Source organism: Podarcis erhardii (assembly GCF_964252035.2).
Source record: "Podarcis erhardii genome assembly, chromosome: 6".
Classification (NCBI taxonomy): domain Eukaryota; kingdom Metazoa; phylum Chordata; class Lepidosauria; order Squamata; family Lacertidae; genus Podarcis; species Podarcis erhardii.
In genome coordinates, this window is record NC_138510.1 from 29331693 (window position 1) to 29349897 (window position 18205).

Genomic DNA, 18205 nt, shown 5'->3' on the forward strand with positions numbered 1-18205 from the left:
TATTTAAATGAAAGGGAGCAGAGGAAGAAGGCTCAATTTTTTAAAAGAACCAACTGTGTCCCCCAAGCTAAGGGTACTTAATTTAAAGCACTGAGGGCCAAATCCGATCTCCAAATATTTTATTATAATAGTAATAGAAACTATCCTGGCTGGATAACTCACACACGCTGCTCCAGAAGCAATTTCAGAGTTAGGGTATTGCAATATAAATGAGCAGAGCAGAAATAAGAGAAGCAGCGGGTGGGTACAAGTTCCTTGAGCATCGTTTTTGAAGACAATGACATCCTGTCCTCCCTCCAACTCGCGCAGGGGGGCACAAAAGTGAGGATCAGGATTTCAACTCGGGCTCCCTTAACGGATCCAGCACTCAAGTCACCACGCGGGTTAAAACCCCCTGACAAGACTACATGCATTTTCGACCGGCGAAATGTTCGGAGTGATAACACGAATACCGTCGCCCATTCCGACGTGCCAAAGAAACACCCGGGTCTCCCCCCCGCCCCCCGTGGCGCGCCGGCCGCTTGACTAAAGCGCGCCGGGCCCCGCCCTGCCTGCCTGCCTGCCTGTGACCTCACCCGCTCGACTTCCTCATCCCCTGAGCAACACGTGCTGTAGTCCCAACCCCCGGACTCCTGCCGCGCATGCGCAGCGACTGGACTACGATTCCCGAGAGGCTCGGGCGAGGCGGGGCGTGGAGTGAGAGCTGCGCATGCGTCCATCCGGGGTAGCCGGCCCCTGTCTCCTGTCTCCTCCTGCTGCTGATGCAAGAGCTGAGCGCGGCGGCGCGGTGGGCAGAGAGGCGAGAGGCGCCTGGGAGACGGAGCGAGGAGTGACTGACTTGGCCGGCGGCGTTGCGGCCACCCAGAGCGGGGACGAGCCCTTCCGAGCGTCTGCCTTGAGGGCCGGCGAGAGCCGCAGCCATGTCGGGAGACGAGGTGAGGGCCCGCCCGGGCGCGCCTAGGCCGCGGGTGACGCGGGGCTGTGGCCGCCGCCTCCGCCGCCATGTGAGGAGCCAGGCCTGAGGCCTTCCCTCGCCCTGGCCGGAGACCGGCTGGGGGCTCCCCTGCCCGGCCTGCTTCGTGTCGCGCTGGTTCCTCCGGCTTGAACCGAGGTCGCTCCGTCCTCGCCCGAGTCGCTTTAGGGAGAGGCGCTTGTTGGTTCCTTCTAATGGGCAGCGAGGTCCTTCCTCTCACTTTCCACGGATCAGGACATAAAAGGGAGGCCCGCTGGATCCAGGCCACAGGCCCGTCCAGCATCCCATTTCCTTCAGGGGCGAATTCGATGCATATTCGAGGACACGAGATTGCTCCCTTCCTTTCCGCCCCTGAGAAATCAGAGAGCGCTCAGAATATCTTCACACGTTACATCAAGCGCGAATTGGCTCTTGCGTGTACACTTAATAGAAAGGGGTAGGGTCACTTCATGTAGCCTTTAATTTTTTAAAAAAAGAGAAAAGTCTCTGCCATAAAACGTAAAGAGTGAGTGCAGCCATCTTGGTTACAAGCATGTGTAAAGGTGCTGGAAGCGTTGGGTGTGGGCGCCTGTGAAGTGCACGTTTCACAGCAGGCCTGTGCTCGCCATCACGTAATGTGTGGATTAGACTACCCTGTGCTTTATCCCGACTTCTGTGCTGATGGGGAAGACCCCTGCCTCTTTAATTGGTGTTAAACCGTTGTAACCACACTTGATGTGCTTAGGTGTACAGCCAACACATCTTGTGCTTTTGTTTAGAGAGTTAGCAGAGCTCTTCTCTCTTTACCCCCACTTCCGTAGGCTGGGCTTTCTCATCCTTTTGTACTATGGACAATTGTACCTGTGTAGTCCTTGCATGCTGTGTTTGTGCTAGTTTATTGCTTGAGTCCCAAACAACGTTTTGTGGAAATTCAGGTTTAGAATTAATTGTGAAGCTCATCAAGTCAATGACTCTTGGACCTTGTGAAATAAATGGACTTGAAAAGAATTGGCATACTTAACAGCATTGATTTAAGCTTGTAATCTTGCTTGGAGTAAGGAACAATTAAACACCTTATTTTAAGTTCTGATCAAGGCAAGCTGGCTGCCTTGAATCAATTTAGGTACCTAGTCTTTTGTGCAGAATAAAATTATTGATGGTTTGTTTTTATTAAGATTTGTTGATTAGATGGTTGAGCTTTTCCACTCCTTTTTATGGTAGTGGTGAAATTGTGCAGCTTCTAACCCAGAGATATGCTAGGGTTTACACCAGGGGTCAGCATACTTTTTAAGCAGGGGGCCGGTCCACTGTCCCTCAGACCTTGCAGGGGGCCGGACTATATTTTTTGGGAAAAAATGAACAAATTCCTATGCCCCACAAATAACCCAGAGATGCATTTTAAATAAAAGCACACATTCTACTTATGTGAAAACACCAGGCAGGCCCCACAAATAACCCAGAGATGCATTTTAAATAAAAGGACACATTCTACTCATGTAAAAACACTCTGATTCCTGGACCGTCCGCAGGCCAGATTGAGAAGGCTATTGGGCCAGATCTGGCCCCCGGGTCTCCCCGGGCCTTAGTTTGCCTACCCATGGTTTACACCCTAAAACGGCAGGTGCAAGATTTTGAAAAATAATGTGCTACACCTGAAGTAGCTTAGGATCAGGGATTAAAGCACTACTCCAGCACAGGAATGAAAATGCTTCAGATTTTAAAGCATCTGGGACTTTTGTAGTCAGTCTTTAGAATAGGTTTTATAAAAGTTTTTATAAGAGGCTTATACTTTTGATTCTGAGTTATTAATTAGTAGTTGTACAATCACAGCGGCTAGTAACTTACTGGTTCAGGTTTTTTTTTTTTTTGTATATTAGTACATGTGGTCTGCACCAATGTATATGAAACTTCTGGCTATTTAGTTGCTGATTTATTTACTTACATTTATATAACCACCTTTCACCTGCCATGGAACTTAAGGTGGTGTATGTATGGCTTCCAGAAGGGCTCCTATGCAACCTGTTTACCTCCAGCAAGTTGACGCCCTCAGGTGCCTTCAGACCATACTCAGTACAGAATAGAGCCTTCAGTGGATTTATCCCATAATTATTGTTTGTGAACACTTGTTAGCCCATTGCCACATGTTCCTAAGTATTAAATGGGTATCCTTAACTATAATGTACTAAGGTGACATTACCTACATAATCTAGAAATTAAAAACTGTACCTGGCTATTTAGAAACTTTTCTCCACCCAGAAAAATTCTCACTTTAGCTTGATGAGTCAAGAGTATTTTAGCCCATCATTTTTCTGAACATTTTGAGGAGTCATCACTACAGCTGTTTTTATAAGTTCCTGGGCTAAGTGTGTGATGCATGTGCTGCTGTCATTCATGGCACCACTGGGTAGCAAACTAAAATATCTACGTAAGCTTGTTTTAAAATATTGCACAGAAAAAGACCAAATTCACAATAAGACCAATCAAAATTTCACAAGGGTTATATGCATGCTTGTTTATTATCAGTGTATCTGGCACAATGTTGAAATCATTTGGAGAGCTATGAAATACATGCAGTTCTTTCTGCATGAGACTTGCATGTCTTCCAGTAATGTAAGAACCAATCTGTAGTGTCATAGTGGATACTAAGGGAAAACATTCATCCTGCTCTCAACATTGCAGTGCATGCTGGGGGAAGCAGTCCAAAAATGCATTTAATAGGCAAACAAGTTTATTGTGGAGAGAACTAGTCAGAATGAGACTATTAGTTTAATTCTTAAGGCACACAGGAGATTCTTGAGATTTTGCTTTTGGCCTCTAGTTTGTTTCCTCCCTGCCTGGCAGAAGCAAACACACAACAAGTGGTATGTCAGAAATAAATCAAGGCTTGTTAGGTTTATTTCTGGCTTACTGCTTATTGTTTGTTTCAAGTAAGTCTTGGTCCTGGTTCAGATGACAGAGAAGCCATGCTATGGCTTGTGGGAGGCATTTTTATGTTTAAAACATGGTTTAAGACAAATTGCTGGTTATTGTGATGTGCAAACCAAACCATTATCTGTTAGAGAAATATTGAAATGCATTTAAACAAAACAAAACAAAAAACCCCTGTTAAACTAAACTTTGAATTATGCAAGATAGTAGAGCATCTTCACCCCCACCTTGGTTCAAATTATGAAGCTCCTTGCAGGTCATGGTGGAAATCTTAGCTTTAATAGAATGTTGGTTGCTTAAATATAGGTGGTAAACTAGCTTAAGCTGGAGAATTGCTTTAAAAAATAGTTTTAAAGTTGCATAAGAAAACTTGTTTGTTGTAGATGATTTTTGATCCTACTATGAGCAAGAAGAAGAAGAAGAAAAAGAAGCCCTTTATGCTTGATGAAGAAGGAGGAGATGCGCAAACAGAAGAAATGCAGTTATCAGAAACAAAAGAAATGGAGCCAGAGCCAGTGGAAGACAAAGACACAGAAGCAGATGAAGAGGACAGTAGGAGAAAAGGTAAACTAAAATCTTCATACCTTGGGTTACAGCCACTTCAGGTTGCGTTTTTTTGGGTTACGCATCCCCCGAAACCTGGAAGTACCGGAACAGGTTACTATGTGCAGAAGCACTGAATTGCAACCCACGCGTGCACAGAGGCGCCGCTGCAGGTTGCAAATGTTGCGGGTTGCGAACGTGCATCCCGCACGGATCACGTTCACAACCTGAGCATCCACTGTATATGGTAACTAAATCCACCTTGCCTTGCAGTAGTTAAATTTACATGGGATAACCCCATGTTTGCTGCTATGACTTCCTTGAATTTAGGAAGCAAAGGTCCTAATTCTGCTATTTACATGCAGAATTAGGTACACCAAACCCACTGAATCAATTCATAGGATTGCAGCCCTGGGGACCCCCATCTGCTACATATGACAAACCCAATGTTGCACAAACAGATTTCCTGTTCCTCTCCTGCCACCTGCAGCTCTCCAGTCTATTCTAACCCTTTTGTTTATGCCAGCCTTCTGCCTTCAGCGGTAAGCATTTTAATTCTGTAGCACTTTTAAAGGATTGGGCTACAAGCTTATTTTGTGCATTTCATAAGAATCCTGGTTAGATTTGTATTTTCCTATTATTAACAGGTTATAAAGCAACCCAGCAGTTTCACTTCCTACTCCTGTTGTTACAAATATTAAAGTAACGGGGGCATGTAGCAATAAACCCTACCTTCTGTGGTATGTCTAAAATGTGGGCTCTATTTTTTTAAAAAACGGAACCAGTTCTTATTTAAACTTTCAGTAGCACACTTTGATTTTTTTAGTCAGATGCTATGTCAGTCATGAATGGTGATGGCATCTTCAAAAGTCACCATTGATCAACTTTCTACACAATTCTAAGGTATTGCACAATATTTTTTCACACGGACTACTTCATTCACACAATCACTTCATTTGACGGCAGCTAAGCTAAAACTGATTTGCACTAATCTTGAAATGTTGCTGCTGGGTGCAGAAAGGTCTGGAGAATTATTCCTAAATTATTGTTGCTGCTTACATGATATTGATGAATATATTTCAGTGTTGCATTTTTGTAATATAATTGCTCTGTAATGTTGCTTTTGACTTTCAGATGCATCAAATGACTTAGACGATTTAACATTCTTCAATCAAAAGAAGAAGAAGAAGAAAACAAAAAAGATATTTGACATAGACGAAGCTGAAGAGGGTGTAAAGGTCAGTCTTCCAAAATTACTCAGTTGTGCCCTTTTCCCTTACTGCTCTTGACTAAATATTTTATACAGCATCAGTCCAGTAGAAGTTTAGTTGGTTAAATCATGTAGCTCTAGATATATTTGGTGATATCTAATACTTCTGGTCCTTAAACAGAAGGAGAGTTGAGCTCACAAAAAAATACCTTTCCTTTTCTTGGTGCAAAAACATTGGCTTTTGGCTCCAAAAACATTGGCTCCACCCCCATCATTCTACCCGGATACTGAGGTCCAGCCCTGAGGGCCTTCTGGCGGTTCCCTCACTGCGAGAAGCCAAGTTACAGGGAAGCAGGCAGAGGGCCTTCTCGGTAGTGGCGCCCTCCCTGTGGAATGCCCTCCCACCAGATGTCAAAGAGAACAACAACTACCAGACTTTTAGAAGACATCTGAAGGCAGCCCTGTTTAGGGAAGCTTTTAATGTTTGATGTATTACAGTATTTTAATATTTTTTTGGAAGCTGCCCAGAGTGGCTGGGGAAGCCCAGCCAGATGGGCAGGGTATAAATAATAAATTATTATTATTATTATTATTATTGGCTAGCACCCATTGGACTGGTGTGGATATAATATTAAACCATAGTTTAGCATGACAGGAATGAACCTTCTTTGGCACAGGGGTGAAGAGTTGTAATGCAATGATATGGCAAGCTGTGGTTAAGCAAAAGCATCTTAACAGTATGCTGTGATTCCCATCAACTAGTATTCAGAGGCATACAGCCTCTGACAGTGGGGTGGAACATAGCCATTGTGGCTAGTAGATATTGAGATCCTTATCCTCCATGAATTTGTCTGATCTTTTGATGTCATCCCAGTTGGTTGCCATCACTGCCACCTTTTAACCTCTCTGCCTTGCTTCTCTTTGCTCTGGCTCCGCATTTAACTTGCAGATTTTCAACCAGCCAGCCTTCAACCATGTTCAGTTTAAATGCTGCAAGTTAAATGTGCATGACATGTGATTCTGTTGTACTCTGCTGTTTTCTGCTGCTGTAATTGCCGTATGCTTCACTGTTGTGCAACATTAGCCTATCCTATGTTCCTTCCTAAATGATGTCTTGCACCAGCTGGGATCTGTAGACGTATGTACACTCAAGAGTTACAAACCAGCAGCTACCAGCCACCCTGGTTATTCTGTTTGAAGGGTAGGCAATAAAGCACTTTGATAAAAGTGTAACCTAATTTTTTTTAATACAGCCACAGTGTGTGGTATCCATTCTAAGAATCACTTGTACCAAAACACTTAGATACTTGAGAAAAGGAACTCTAGAATCAAATTTTCAGTAGATAACGGTGGCTCAGTTTTCATGAAGAGCATGTTGCATATTTTAGAACTGTGCCATATTCTGGTTTGCATCCAGTGATGCCATGCTTACTGATGGAAGACTTCTGCCAGTGGAATGGGAAGGGAAGCCATTTGGGGTGATATTTCCCTCCCCTCCCCTCTAAATCTGCTCTAGAGAGGATACCTCAACCCTGTGGAGGAAAATTGGGCTGAGGGGAAGAAAATCACAGAAAATGTTGGCCTTCCTCTTTGGCCTATGAAGCCTCTCAGTGGAGTGGCACTTTTGGATATAGCCTTTTAATTTTGCTGTTACTTTGTATAAATGCCTGCTATTTTATGTCCCTTCCATATTATGTTAAAGGACCTGAAAATTGAGGGGGATGTTCAAGAGGTAGCAGCAGAACAAGCAGAAGATGACCTTGATATCATGCTTGGAAAGAAGAAGAAGAAGAAGACTGTGAAGTTTCCAGATGAGGATGACATATTGGATAAAGATGAAGGTGATTTTCTTCTCTTTTTGTGTGTGTGTTTGCTATGAGTGAAAGAATAATTTAAAATGTTGGAACAAAACATATTCACACCTGGTAGAGTGGAGGAAAAGCTGTCTTTCATAACATTTACTTCCACAGTAGCTCCAACTTCACCATACAGTTCAGCATTTAGGTATGCAGCCATCTTTCCTTCTATGTTGTTTTCTTTCTATGTCTCTCCCTCCCTCTCTTCCTCTCTTCCTGCTTGCTCAGAATTCCAATGGGAAGGGAAGGGGGAACTCTTCTGAAACTCTCAGTAGGATCTCACTTTCAGTTGTCACTCAAAACCAGGGGTCAGCAACCTAAGGCTCATGGGCTGGAAGCGACCCGCGGAGGTCGTTTGACCAGTCTATGAGCCGTCCCAGAACCAAGCCGCACGCTGCGCTAAACCAGCGCAGCACGGCATGGGAACTCATTTCCACAGCGCCGGAAATCGTATCTGTGCATGCGCACGTGCTCACACGCAATCTGGCTCACACAGGGGTCTCCACAGGACTGATCCGGCACAGGCAAGATAAACCTTGCTGACCCCTGATCAAAACAATGGGAGGTCATTTTTTCAAAGCTAGTATAGGCAGCAACTGATTTGCTGCAGGGGTTACTTTCCAGACCCCTGCATGTGTTGTTGGGACCCATGTAAGGCCGCCCCACACCACCCCTTTTTGTGCTGTTTTTGGGGCACTTCTGGGTTCAGAGTAATGTGCTGTTGCACGCATAGTAGATATGCCCAAAACAGTCATTGCCTGTACAGTGGTACCTTGGGTTAAGTACTTAATTCGTTCCGGAGGTCCGTTCTTACCCTGAAACTGTTCTTAACCTGAAGCACCACTTTAGCTAATGGGGCCTCCTGCTGCTGCTGCGCCACCGGAGCCCGATTTCTGTTCTTATCCTGAAGCAAAGTTCTTAACCTGAAGCATAATTTCTGGGTTAGCAGTGTGTGTAACCTGAAGCGTATGTAACCCAAGGTACCACTGTATCTAAAATAACCATAAACTCAAGCCTTAATACAATTTTCTCCAGGAAACCCTGGGACTCTTTGTGTATACCGAAAACTGTTTTTAATAATAATAATAATAATAAATTTTATTTATATCCCGCCCTCCCCAGCCGAAGCCGGGCTCAGGGCGGCTAACAACACTAAAACAGTACAACATTATAAAACATTATAAAAATAAATTAAAATCAAAATTGATGGCAACCATCCGAGACACCGAGACTACTTTGAACTAAAATTCCCAGAGTTTCTTGAGAAAAGCTGACAATATTGCATCTTCCTTCCTCTGTCCTCTTTTGTTTGTGGATTTAGGTTGCATGCACATCTGCACTCATGGCTTCTTTCTTCAAACCATGAAGCAGCAAGGTTTGTGTTCTTGGCTTTATGCACATGATTTGTTTAGGGCAGGCATGGCCAAACTCAGCCCTCCAGGTGTTTTGGGACTACAGTTCCCATCATCCCTGACCACTGGTACTGTTAGCTAGAGATGATGGGAGTTGTAGTCCCAAAACATCTGGAGGGCCAAGTTTGGGCATGCCTGGTTTAGGGGGAACAAACCGTGATGCTGGGTTTGCACAAACTACTAGGCCAAACCATGGCTTAGTTCCTGGTAGTGTGGTAGCAGCAGGGCCAGAGGAAGGAGCAAAGCAGCCACAGATTTCTAAATAAACACCAGCATGCTTGTTCATTCATGATAAGACATAGTTGTGCACAAATCATGTGCGTGCCATTTTTATTTGATTTAGCAAATCTGAACATTTTCATTCCCCCCCTGTAAAACTAATTGCTATTCACATATGCCAGACACTTCCATGGGAAGACAAGGGAGAGCTGGGTTTCCCTTCCAGAATGATCCGGTGTCACTTTAGATGATCCCTTAACTTTCAAGACTAGTTTCTGCCTGTTGTTAGTTGGTTGAAAGTTTTCTTTTGTATCCCACTTTTGTAAAAGTAAGTGACACTTTGTCCAAGACCAACTGGAAGACAGTTCCTTCGATCTCAAGTATATTTCTTACTCTACAGCATTGGAGGATGAAGACAGCAAAAAAGATGATGGAATCTCCTTTAGCTCTCAGTCAGGACCTGCATGGGCAGGCTCAGAGAGGGACTACACATATGATGAGGTAAATAGTTTACATGCCTCTTACTAATCTGTTTCTGGCGATAGCTTATTTGGGGGCCATGTGGATAAATATAGCCTAAAATTGCTTTTGATTTATATAAGGCATGGTGCATTTTGTTAAACTTGGGCTGTTGTTGTATGAACAAAGGAGAAGGAATTATTTCTGTAGGGCTTTAATCAGGAGGTCATAAAGTACATTCACATACACTTCAGTGAGAGTTCTTAACGCTGTCTTTCTGGCCAGGAAGATTATGTTCATCGAGGTCACATGCTTCCTGTGGTACAAGCAGTTGCCCTGTGACAGAAAGATATGTTTTGGAAACAGAAGAGTGGGCTCTAGTCCTGTACACTTAATTAAAAAAGGTCAAGAATAAGGTTATTTCTCATGTTTAAAGCAACAAGCATGCCTGTCAGCACAGCTCTGAATGAAATATAGGGGCTGAGGCATAGAGGACTGAATATGGTGTTAAACTAAAGTAACAATTGATGTGAATAGGGCCTGTTCTGCCCTTCCCTAAGGCGAAGAGCATTCCTTGTTCAGCCCTAACTCCTGCCCAGAAACACGTGCACTTGCTATCAGTAAATAGAAATAAAATAACTTACTGCAATCTGTGGTTCTGAAAATGCAGAGTGGGACTTGCTGAGGAAGCAGTAGCAGGGATGCAATATGTTTGAAATGCATCTCCTAATTCTTGATGTCTTCAGATTTGCCCAGCAGGGAGAGCTTACACCAACCTCTTGGAGTATAGTTGGGAACTACTGCTTTTTGTGGCCTTTAGTTATGATTTCTAGCCCTACTTCTTCCCTTGCTACACTTTACAAAGCAAAAGGAAGCAATGTGAGACAAATTGTTATTGTTTCATTGGAGACTTTTTCCTCTGAGGAGCTAAAACAAGAGTCTGGTCACTGCTATTAAAAGCTTGGTTCCATGTGTTTAACATGCAGAGGACATAACAGCCACTGGCTCTGCCACTGACCTCTCTGTACCAGTGTTAGAAACTGAGATATGAAAGCAAGGAGCTAAATGGCACCTTAAACCTAGGTTATGGGCCCAACAATGAAATGTATAGGGCAGGGGTCAGCAAACTTTTTCAGCAGGGGCCGATCCACTGTCCCTCAGACCATGTGGTAAGCCGGACTATATTTTGGGGAAAAAATGAACAAACTCCAATGCCCCACAAATAACCCAGAGATGCATTTTAAATAAAAGCACACATTCTACTCATGTAAAAACATGCTGATTCCCAGACCATCCGCAGGCCAGATTTAGAAGGCAATTGGGCTGGATCTAGCCCCCGGGCCTTAGTTTGCCTACCCATGGTCTAGGTGCACTTTTTTTAAGTACAAGAATACAAAGCTGAAAATGAATGAACTGCAGCTAAAATACTGTGTTCATTTTTCACATGGTCTAGTTCTTCCCCTGCTCACCCCCCTAAAATTCTTAAAGAAGGCCTCTTCTCTAGTCTTCAGAGAGTAGCTGGAAGTGGGGAGGCAGAAAAAGGTCCTCCTTTCCTCCCACTCTGCAGTTTGAATCCGAAATCTTAGGTGCAGTACTGTGTCCAGAGCTCAGAAACTGCTTGCCCTAATGAAATTCCCTGTCACAAAATATGCCTAAAAATGGGAGTTTTGTGCACTGCTCTGTGCACTTAATGGAGTGTGAGAATAGGCTCTCTGTGTTTACAGCTGTAGACATGATTGAAAGCCCCAGTGCAACTCTGCTGTCCTCTGTGTGGTTTGGTGGGATGCACCAGAGCATGAGAGAAGGGCTGTTCTAAAACACGTCACAGAAGTTCAAAATCCCCCATCACCACCAACCCCAAAGCCAAACTTAATATGTTGACATTATCACTGGAAAACCCTTGCTTTTTTTATAACAATAAAGTGAGAGATGGTTCATGACTGAAGTTATAAATATTCCCACCCCCATGTGTTTGCAGTTGCTGAATCGTGTTTTCAACATTATGCGAGAAAAAAATCCAGATATGGTAGCTGGTGAAAAACGAAAATTTGTCATGAAGCCTCCACAAGTTGTAAGAGTAGGAACCAAGAAAACATCATTTGTCAACTTCACAGATATCTGTAAACTGTAAGTCTGTCTGTAATGCATGTTGGAGCAGGGTGCAGCATTGGGTGCAGGGGAACCATGATGCTCACGTTGTATGCTGTATAGTTATTTAATTGCATGGACTGGAGGGAACTCAGTTGCAAGCAATTGAGTAGCCCTACTGAAGAATTAATAGCTCGAGTATAGAACCATCTTCACTTCAAAGATGTTAGCTTTATCAGACATCGAAGACAGTTGAAGAACTGAACTTAATGCATCACCACTAAAGGTTATTACACGGAAGGAGTCTTCACATGGGTGTGTGGTGAGAGTTTGGGATAGCTCCGCAGAAGCACAATGGTGTTTAACAAAACAAAAGGCCAGCTAATTTCTTGTGAATTAAACCAGCCCTTTCATACTCTTAGGGATACTGGATGTCTCTGCCAGCCTCCCACTCAAAACCATCTTTGTGTGTTTGTGTTAAATTCTAATTCAGTGAGTCTTCACTGAAAGCATTCTTTCAGAAACCAACCAATAGTGTCTGTGTTGCACTGGAATACTAATGTCAGATCAGTTTTCCGTGTTATCTAAGTCTCTTACTGCTGAAATAGAAGCAATCTGGTATTTTCTTTGAAGATTTATATCTTGCTAATCTCTCCTTCCCTATTGTTTTCTCGACTGATGCTTTGCTCTCTTCAAAGAGGTCCCCGTCAGGCAGATTTTGCTGAAAGTTTTATATCCTGACCTTTGTGTGTGTGTGCCGGGTATTACTTTCATATTACATCCCTACATTGAGGAACATCAACATTGACCCTGTGGACACACATGTACCTGTCAAGGCCTTTCCTGGTGCCCACAAGGTCCCTTCCACTGTCAGTAGAACACTTCATGATGTGTACTTGGTTGCAGTGTGAGTGCCCACGGTAGTTTCTCCTGTTTGCAGATGTGCCCTTAGAGACCCTAGGTAATACTATGTTCTAGGTCAGATGATGATGTGTGGAAGAAATTACTGAGCACTTAATCACTGCATTGAGCTGGGCTATTTGCTTAGTACTAAGTGCCCTAAATATATAGTTTCCCCAGCCACTCTGGGTGGCTTCCAACAGAAGGTTAAAAAGACATTAAAACATCAGTCATTAAAAACTTCCCTAAACAAGATTGCCTTCACTAAACTTCTTTCTTTATAGATTACATCGTCAACCAAAGCACCTCTTGGCTTTCTTGCTTGCAGAATTGGGTACAAGGTAAGCACCTTCCACTTCTGCAGTGTGTGCTCCAGTGTTTCCTGAGTGCAGGTGTTAGCTGTCTTCTCTGGGTAAACTATTTTTAAATTCGTTCTCTCTCTTCTGGAAGTTAAGTAAACTTGCTATTAAAGGTGTTGCTTTTGCATATTTAGATTTGAAATTCATGTATCTTAAAGTGGGAGGAAAGGTGGGAGTTGTTTGCAAGAAGACCATATTTTCCCTTGGGGCAGCTGCTAGTACCGTTCATGAGCTTGAAGGTTTCTTGCAGCATATATTTCCTAAAGGGGCAGATGCATACTACTGCTTCTAAATGCTAGTAATTAAGCTTACCTGGGGGGTGGGGGGGGGGAGAAGCAAGTACTTTGCAAGGCAACCAGTTCTGCATCCTTTCCCAAGGTTCAGGTTCTTGTACTTAAAAGGTAATTTGGGAGTAAAAAAAAAGGTGTGTTCGTGTGTGTGTGTGTGTGTGTTTGACTCGCAGCATCCACTCAGAGGCATGTATACACAGGGGGAGGGACACAGATTCCTTCCTCCCCCTCAGCTGTAGTCCTTCACACTAGCCCTGGTTCCTAATTTTCAGAAGGAGAGCAAGCAAGCCTATTTGGCGAGTGGAAGTAACCTCAGGCTGTTTGGAATCCAGGCTTGATCAAGGTTTTTTTCCTTTTCTTTGCGGTGTCTCTTAAGCATAGGGCAAGACTTAAGTGGGCGGCTTATGATTAGCTTGTTGGCCAATGTACCACTTTAACTCTTCTTGCTTGCAGATTGGGATTAGATGTGGTGAACAGAACTTTGAAGGGTATCCCTGGCATTCATGTATTACTTGAGCTTTCTTATTTTTTTATTATTTAGTGAATTTATATACCGCCCCATGCCTAGAGGTTTCAGGGTGGTTCACAGAATAAAATCAAAATATAAAACCACAACATACATAATCAAAATAAAAACAATCCAGTAACTCCCCCGCCCCCCCATCCACATTTTAAAAGGGCATAGGCACTCCGGACCACTGAGGCCACCTGAGCCTTGAGCGACAGCAAAGGATCCAGGAGTGCCCCCAAGCTAGAAACCTGTCCTTCAGAGGAAGTGTAACCCCATCAAGAATAGGCAGTTTCCCACCCATCTGGTCTAGGGAACCACCCATTAACAATGCCTCAGTCTTATCTGGATTGAGTTTCAGTTTGTTGGCTCTCATCCAGTCCATTACCAAGGCAAGATACTGGTCCAGCACTTCCACTGCCGAACCAGCAGGTGTAAAGGAGAAATAGAGCTGAATGTCATCAGCATACTGCTGACAATGTACTCCAAACCTCCAGATAACCCCACCCAGCTGTTTCTTGACCAAAGGCGCTGTAAAAAAAATATAAGAGAGCAGGCAAGATGGGAGTCCTTGCTCTAGTGTGAATTTGTCTTTATGTACTTTTTCAAAAAATGCTTAAAAGTGCAACCAGTGGGAATGTAAATCAATGGTTCATGAAGCTTCAGATGATATTTGAGTTCTGATTTGGCATGGATGGTGGTTTGAGGGGTCTGTTTTTAAGCAGGTTGACCTTTGCTGCAGCTTGAGAGGTCATGGGCATTTAATCTAAACCTGCTTCAGCCCCACCGCTAGCCTGCCATATTAATAGACCACATTGTAGGGCTGCCGTAAGCTATTCTCTCAGCACAACCTCTCAGCTGTAATAGGAAAATAACAGCGAACATCATTGCAAGACATTTGCTAGTGACTGTTTCCTGTCCCAAACACTGCTATAAGGGGACCATGAAAATGAGGCCTATTTTTAAATTACAGCCATACCTCATGTTACGTTTGCTTCAGGTTGAGCGTTTTCAGGTTGCATCCTGTGGCGACCCGGAAGTACCGGAAAGGGATACTTCTGGGTTTCGCCGCTTGCACATGCGCAGACATGCAGAATGCCGTCACATGCATGTGCAGAAGTGACGAATCGCGGCACGCGCAGGTGTGGGTTGTGTTCCTTTCAGGTTGCAAAAGGGCCTCCAGAACAGATCCCATTCGCAACCAGAGGTACCACTGTATTGCACTAAATAAGACCTGGTGTTTTTTTAAAAGTAAGAACTCTTCTCTTTTTCCAGCTACACTAAACTCTTAGAGTTTTATGCGCAGCTCACACTTCTGTCCCTGGTGACTTCTCAGTGTTAACTTGAAAACGACCTGTTCTCTCTACTCTTTTTTGTTCTGTGTTTCTTTGTCTATCATCTTCTGCTTATTTCTCTTGGAGAAAGCAAAATGGAGTAAATGGCAATAGAAGAAAAAATACACATAAAACTGCTCACCTTCCATTCTTTCATCCTAGTCTTCTCTCAGCTTCAACTTCTACTTTGTTGGTCTGTGTTTTTCTTTTCTCTCTCTCTCTCTCTCTTACCATACCAGCTAAGTAAAAACAGTTTGCAGCAGGAAGGAAAGGAGAGGAGAAAAAGGAAAGTGTTAACTCTTCCCCTTAAACCACATACTTCCACCATCCACCATCCCAACCCTCTGCTGTTTCTTTCTCAACAATCTCATGATGTTCTGTAGCTACTCAGCAGGCACAGTAAAGGTGTTGTGGGATTCCCCCACCTCCATCTTATGTTGAAATTATTTTTATTAAGAGAGTTTACAAATTTTGTAAACCTTCCCTGAGCACATTGATGCTGCATAGCCTGGTTTTGGCTGCAAAGCTGTCAGCACTCTGGGAATGAGTTCAGCTTTAGCAGAAGTGATGAAGTTTGTCGCCTCCATACAAATGGAGGTATCCCCAGCAACTTTAGTTTGTATATGCTTTAATTAGCATTAGGGAAGCTTGCAGCCAAAGAAACATGTTCTATTTGATTGTGTTATTTAGTTCTAAACTATAAAATTCTTCTTTCAAATCAGTGGCTCTATAGATGGTAACAACCAGCTTGTAATCAAAGGAAGATTCCAACAAAAACAGATAGAAAACGTCTTGAGAAGATATATCAGTAAGTATATTCTGCTTCATTTAAAGTTGATTTCTGTGTTTTGTTAGCACTTAACTTGAAAGAGGCAAGTTGATAACTTCATGAGAAGGTTTCAAATATTGTCTAAAATGTGCACATTTTTAACTAAAATATTTACACCACCTTTATGTGGATAATGATCGTGAAAAATAATAAATCATGCAACTTTCAAAAGAGAACAAACCATAGCAGATCCATCATCATAAGTAGCAATGCAACCAACTTGCAATTGTCATGTCCTCTGAAACCATCGTATTTTCACTGGTTGCCATACGACAAGTAGTGTTTGGACCAGGTGGACACTGAGAAGGGCGTTATTTGCAACATGAGGCTCAGATCAAAATCTCTTTACATTGCATCAGTCTGAGTGCTTGAGTAGCATGGGAAAAGGGGTCCTGTCTGGAATACCTTGGCTCTAGATGGTTTCTGAAGCAATTCAGCTGAAATGCAAAATGAATAACCCTTCTTGTGAACTTAAGGAGTTTTGAATATCACACATACAAAACGTGTGTATTCAACTGCAGACTTTTTGCTAGCTTACAATAGAACTAGCTCAATAACAGAAATAGAAGTTTTGGATGTGGAAGATCCTGTGTGGAAGATTCAGTCTGCTCAGTCTCCGGCATCTGTAGTTAACTGGACTGGGGGAGCAGGTGATGGGCAAAACCTCTGCCTGAGATTCTGGAAAGCCACTGATAGTCCAATAGGCAGCAGCAGTTTCGGCAGCAAGAGCAATTTCTGAATTGTCAGAGAAAAAAGTTTTTTTATTTTCTTTGGCAGTTCAGAGTTCCGTTGATAAAAAGTTGACTAACTTATCTGCACAGAGCCCTGTGAGCTGCTTTCCAGACCTACCACTCAAACCGTCCTGTGGCACATAGGTTAAATGTGAGTGGGCAAGCAGATAGAACTTTTCGTGGAGTGTTGATTCTTTAGTACTTTCATCCTAAGGCAGAACTGCATACCAGGAAGATGTATTAATGAGCTAGCGTGCTGTACTGCTCATTTGAGAAGAGGTAATTAACTCTTAAAACAAGTTTATGGGGCAAATAGAGAGCTGCTATTAACTTTAGTCTTCGCAAAATAATTTGTTTATTTCTTTGTAGTAGTACCATTGGTGCTTGAAGACAATTGGTGTTGTGACCTAGGCAATTTGAATATTATGTTGCCGTGACACAATTAAATAACTAATCATCCTGTACAGTTCAGCATGTGAAATTTTTTGTTAATCTCTCGTTGCTAATTCAGCATGTTTAATTGTTCCCCCAGAGGAATATGTCACCTGTCACACATGTCGGTCGCCAGACACAATCTTGCAGAAGGACACCAGATTATATTTTTTGCAGTGCGAGACCTGCCACTCGCGCTGCTCTGTCGCCAGCATCAAAACTGGTTTCCAGGCTGTCACGGGCAAGAGAGCGCAGCTCCGTGCCAAAGCTAACTAGTTGGTTGGTTGACACTGGATTTTTGCAAAGTGATCTGGGCACAAAAGGCTGGACAGGCTTACGACCTGAGTGGATTTCCAATGTATTAAAACAAGATTGTAAAAGCTGCTTGGCTTTGGGTTGGTCTGTGAAATTCTTGCAAGATGCAGATCCTCAAGCTGTTGACATTTGCTAACTGAATATTTTACCAACTGTCAAGTGTGATGAGAGGAGGTGCTTTTTAATCTGTTCATAGAATTCTGTAAAATGCAAGACAAATTAAAGTTATTATAACAGTGACTCATTTCAAGCTTTCTTTCTGTTTCTCTGTTAAAATGACTGCTATGGCAACAATAATACTGTGAATACATGTGAGTGTTGTGGCTGATTCCAAATAATCAAATGTGTTCTTAAAAAAAAAAGTTTCTTGGAACAAATATTATAGTAGCAAGTGAGAAAAGGTAATGAATGAAATTCATAAAAGTATTCTGTCATTAAAAATAGATTCTTTCAGATGAATGACTCCATGGATATAAAAAAATTCTAGTTACATGGAGCAAGCCCGCAGGTATTTATGATTAAATCTGGATTGATTAGGGTTGGGTTTTCTGTCCATGCTTGGGCTCAGTTTCATCTGTATGCTAATATAGATGAGTTCAGGGCACCTTACTAATGCATAAGGTTTGGGAAACACGTCAGGGTACATGCACATTATCACTTCCAAATGTGTGCTAGAGCAATGGCATCTTCAAAATAAATTGTAAGGCTGTACCAAGTGTTCTGCATACAATTTCAATGAAAGCATCCACTTAATAATGGAAGCCAAGAAGATAATACACCTATTAAACTTTAATTGATCCTGTTTCTTTCTTTTCCCCTTGTTGATGGATCTTAACCATA

At 42.8% G+C, this 18205-nt stretch overlaps 1 protein-coding gene across 1 annotated transcript; it reads left to right on the top strand.

The window, feature by feature from the left end:
* The first annotated feature begins 733 nt into the window (after positions 1-733).
* Positions 734-17605, top strand: EIF2S2 (eukaryotic translation initiation factor 2 subunit beta). Its single transcript, XM_081866805.1, has 9 exons — positions 734-935; positions 4264-4444; positions 5558-5661; positions 7336-7474; positions 9521-9621; positions 11558-11706; positions 12852-12908; positions 15781-15866; positions 17151-17605. The coding sequence occupies exons 1-9, from the start codon at positions 921-923 to the stop codon at positions 17324-17326; spliced, it is 1008 nt and encodes a 335-aa protein (XP_081722931.1). The 5' UTR covers positions 734-920; the 3' UTR covers positions 17327-17605.
* Positions 17606-18205: the final 600 nt, after the last annotated feature.

What these genes read in the sequence shown, in the direction of transcription:
- EIF2S2 (XM_081866805.1), top strand. An exon ending in TTCACAGATATCTGTAAACT is followed by an intron (nt 11,707 to 12,851) that starts GTAAGTCTGTCT and finishes CTTTCTTTATAG; the next exon opens with ATTACATCGTCAACCAAAGC. An exon ending in CTTGCAGAATTGGGTACAAG is followed by an intron (nt 12,909 to 15,780) that starts GTAAGCACCTTC and finishes CTTTCAAATCAG; the next exon opens with TGGCTCTATAGATGGTAACA.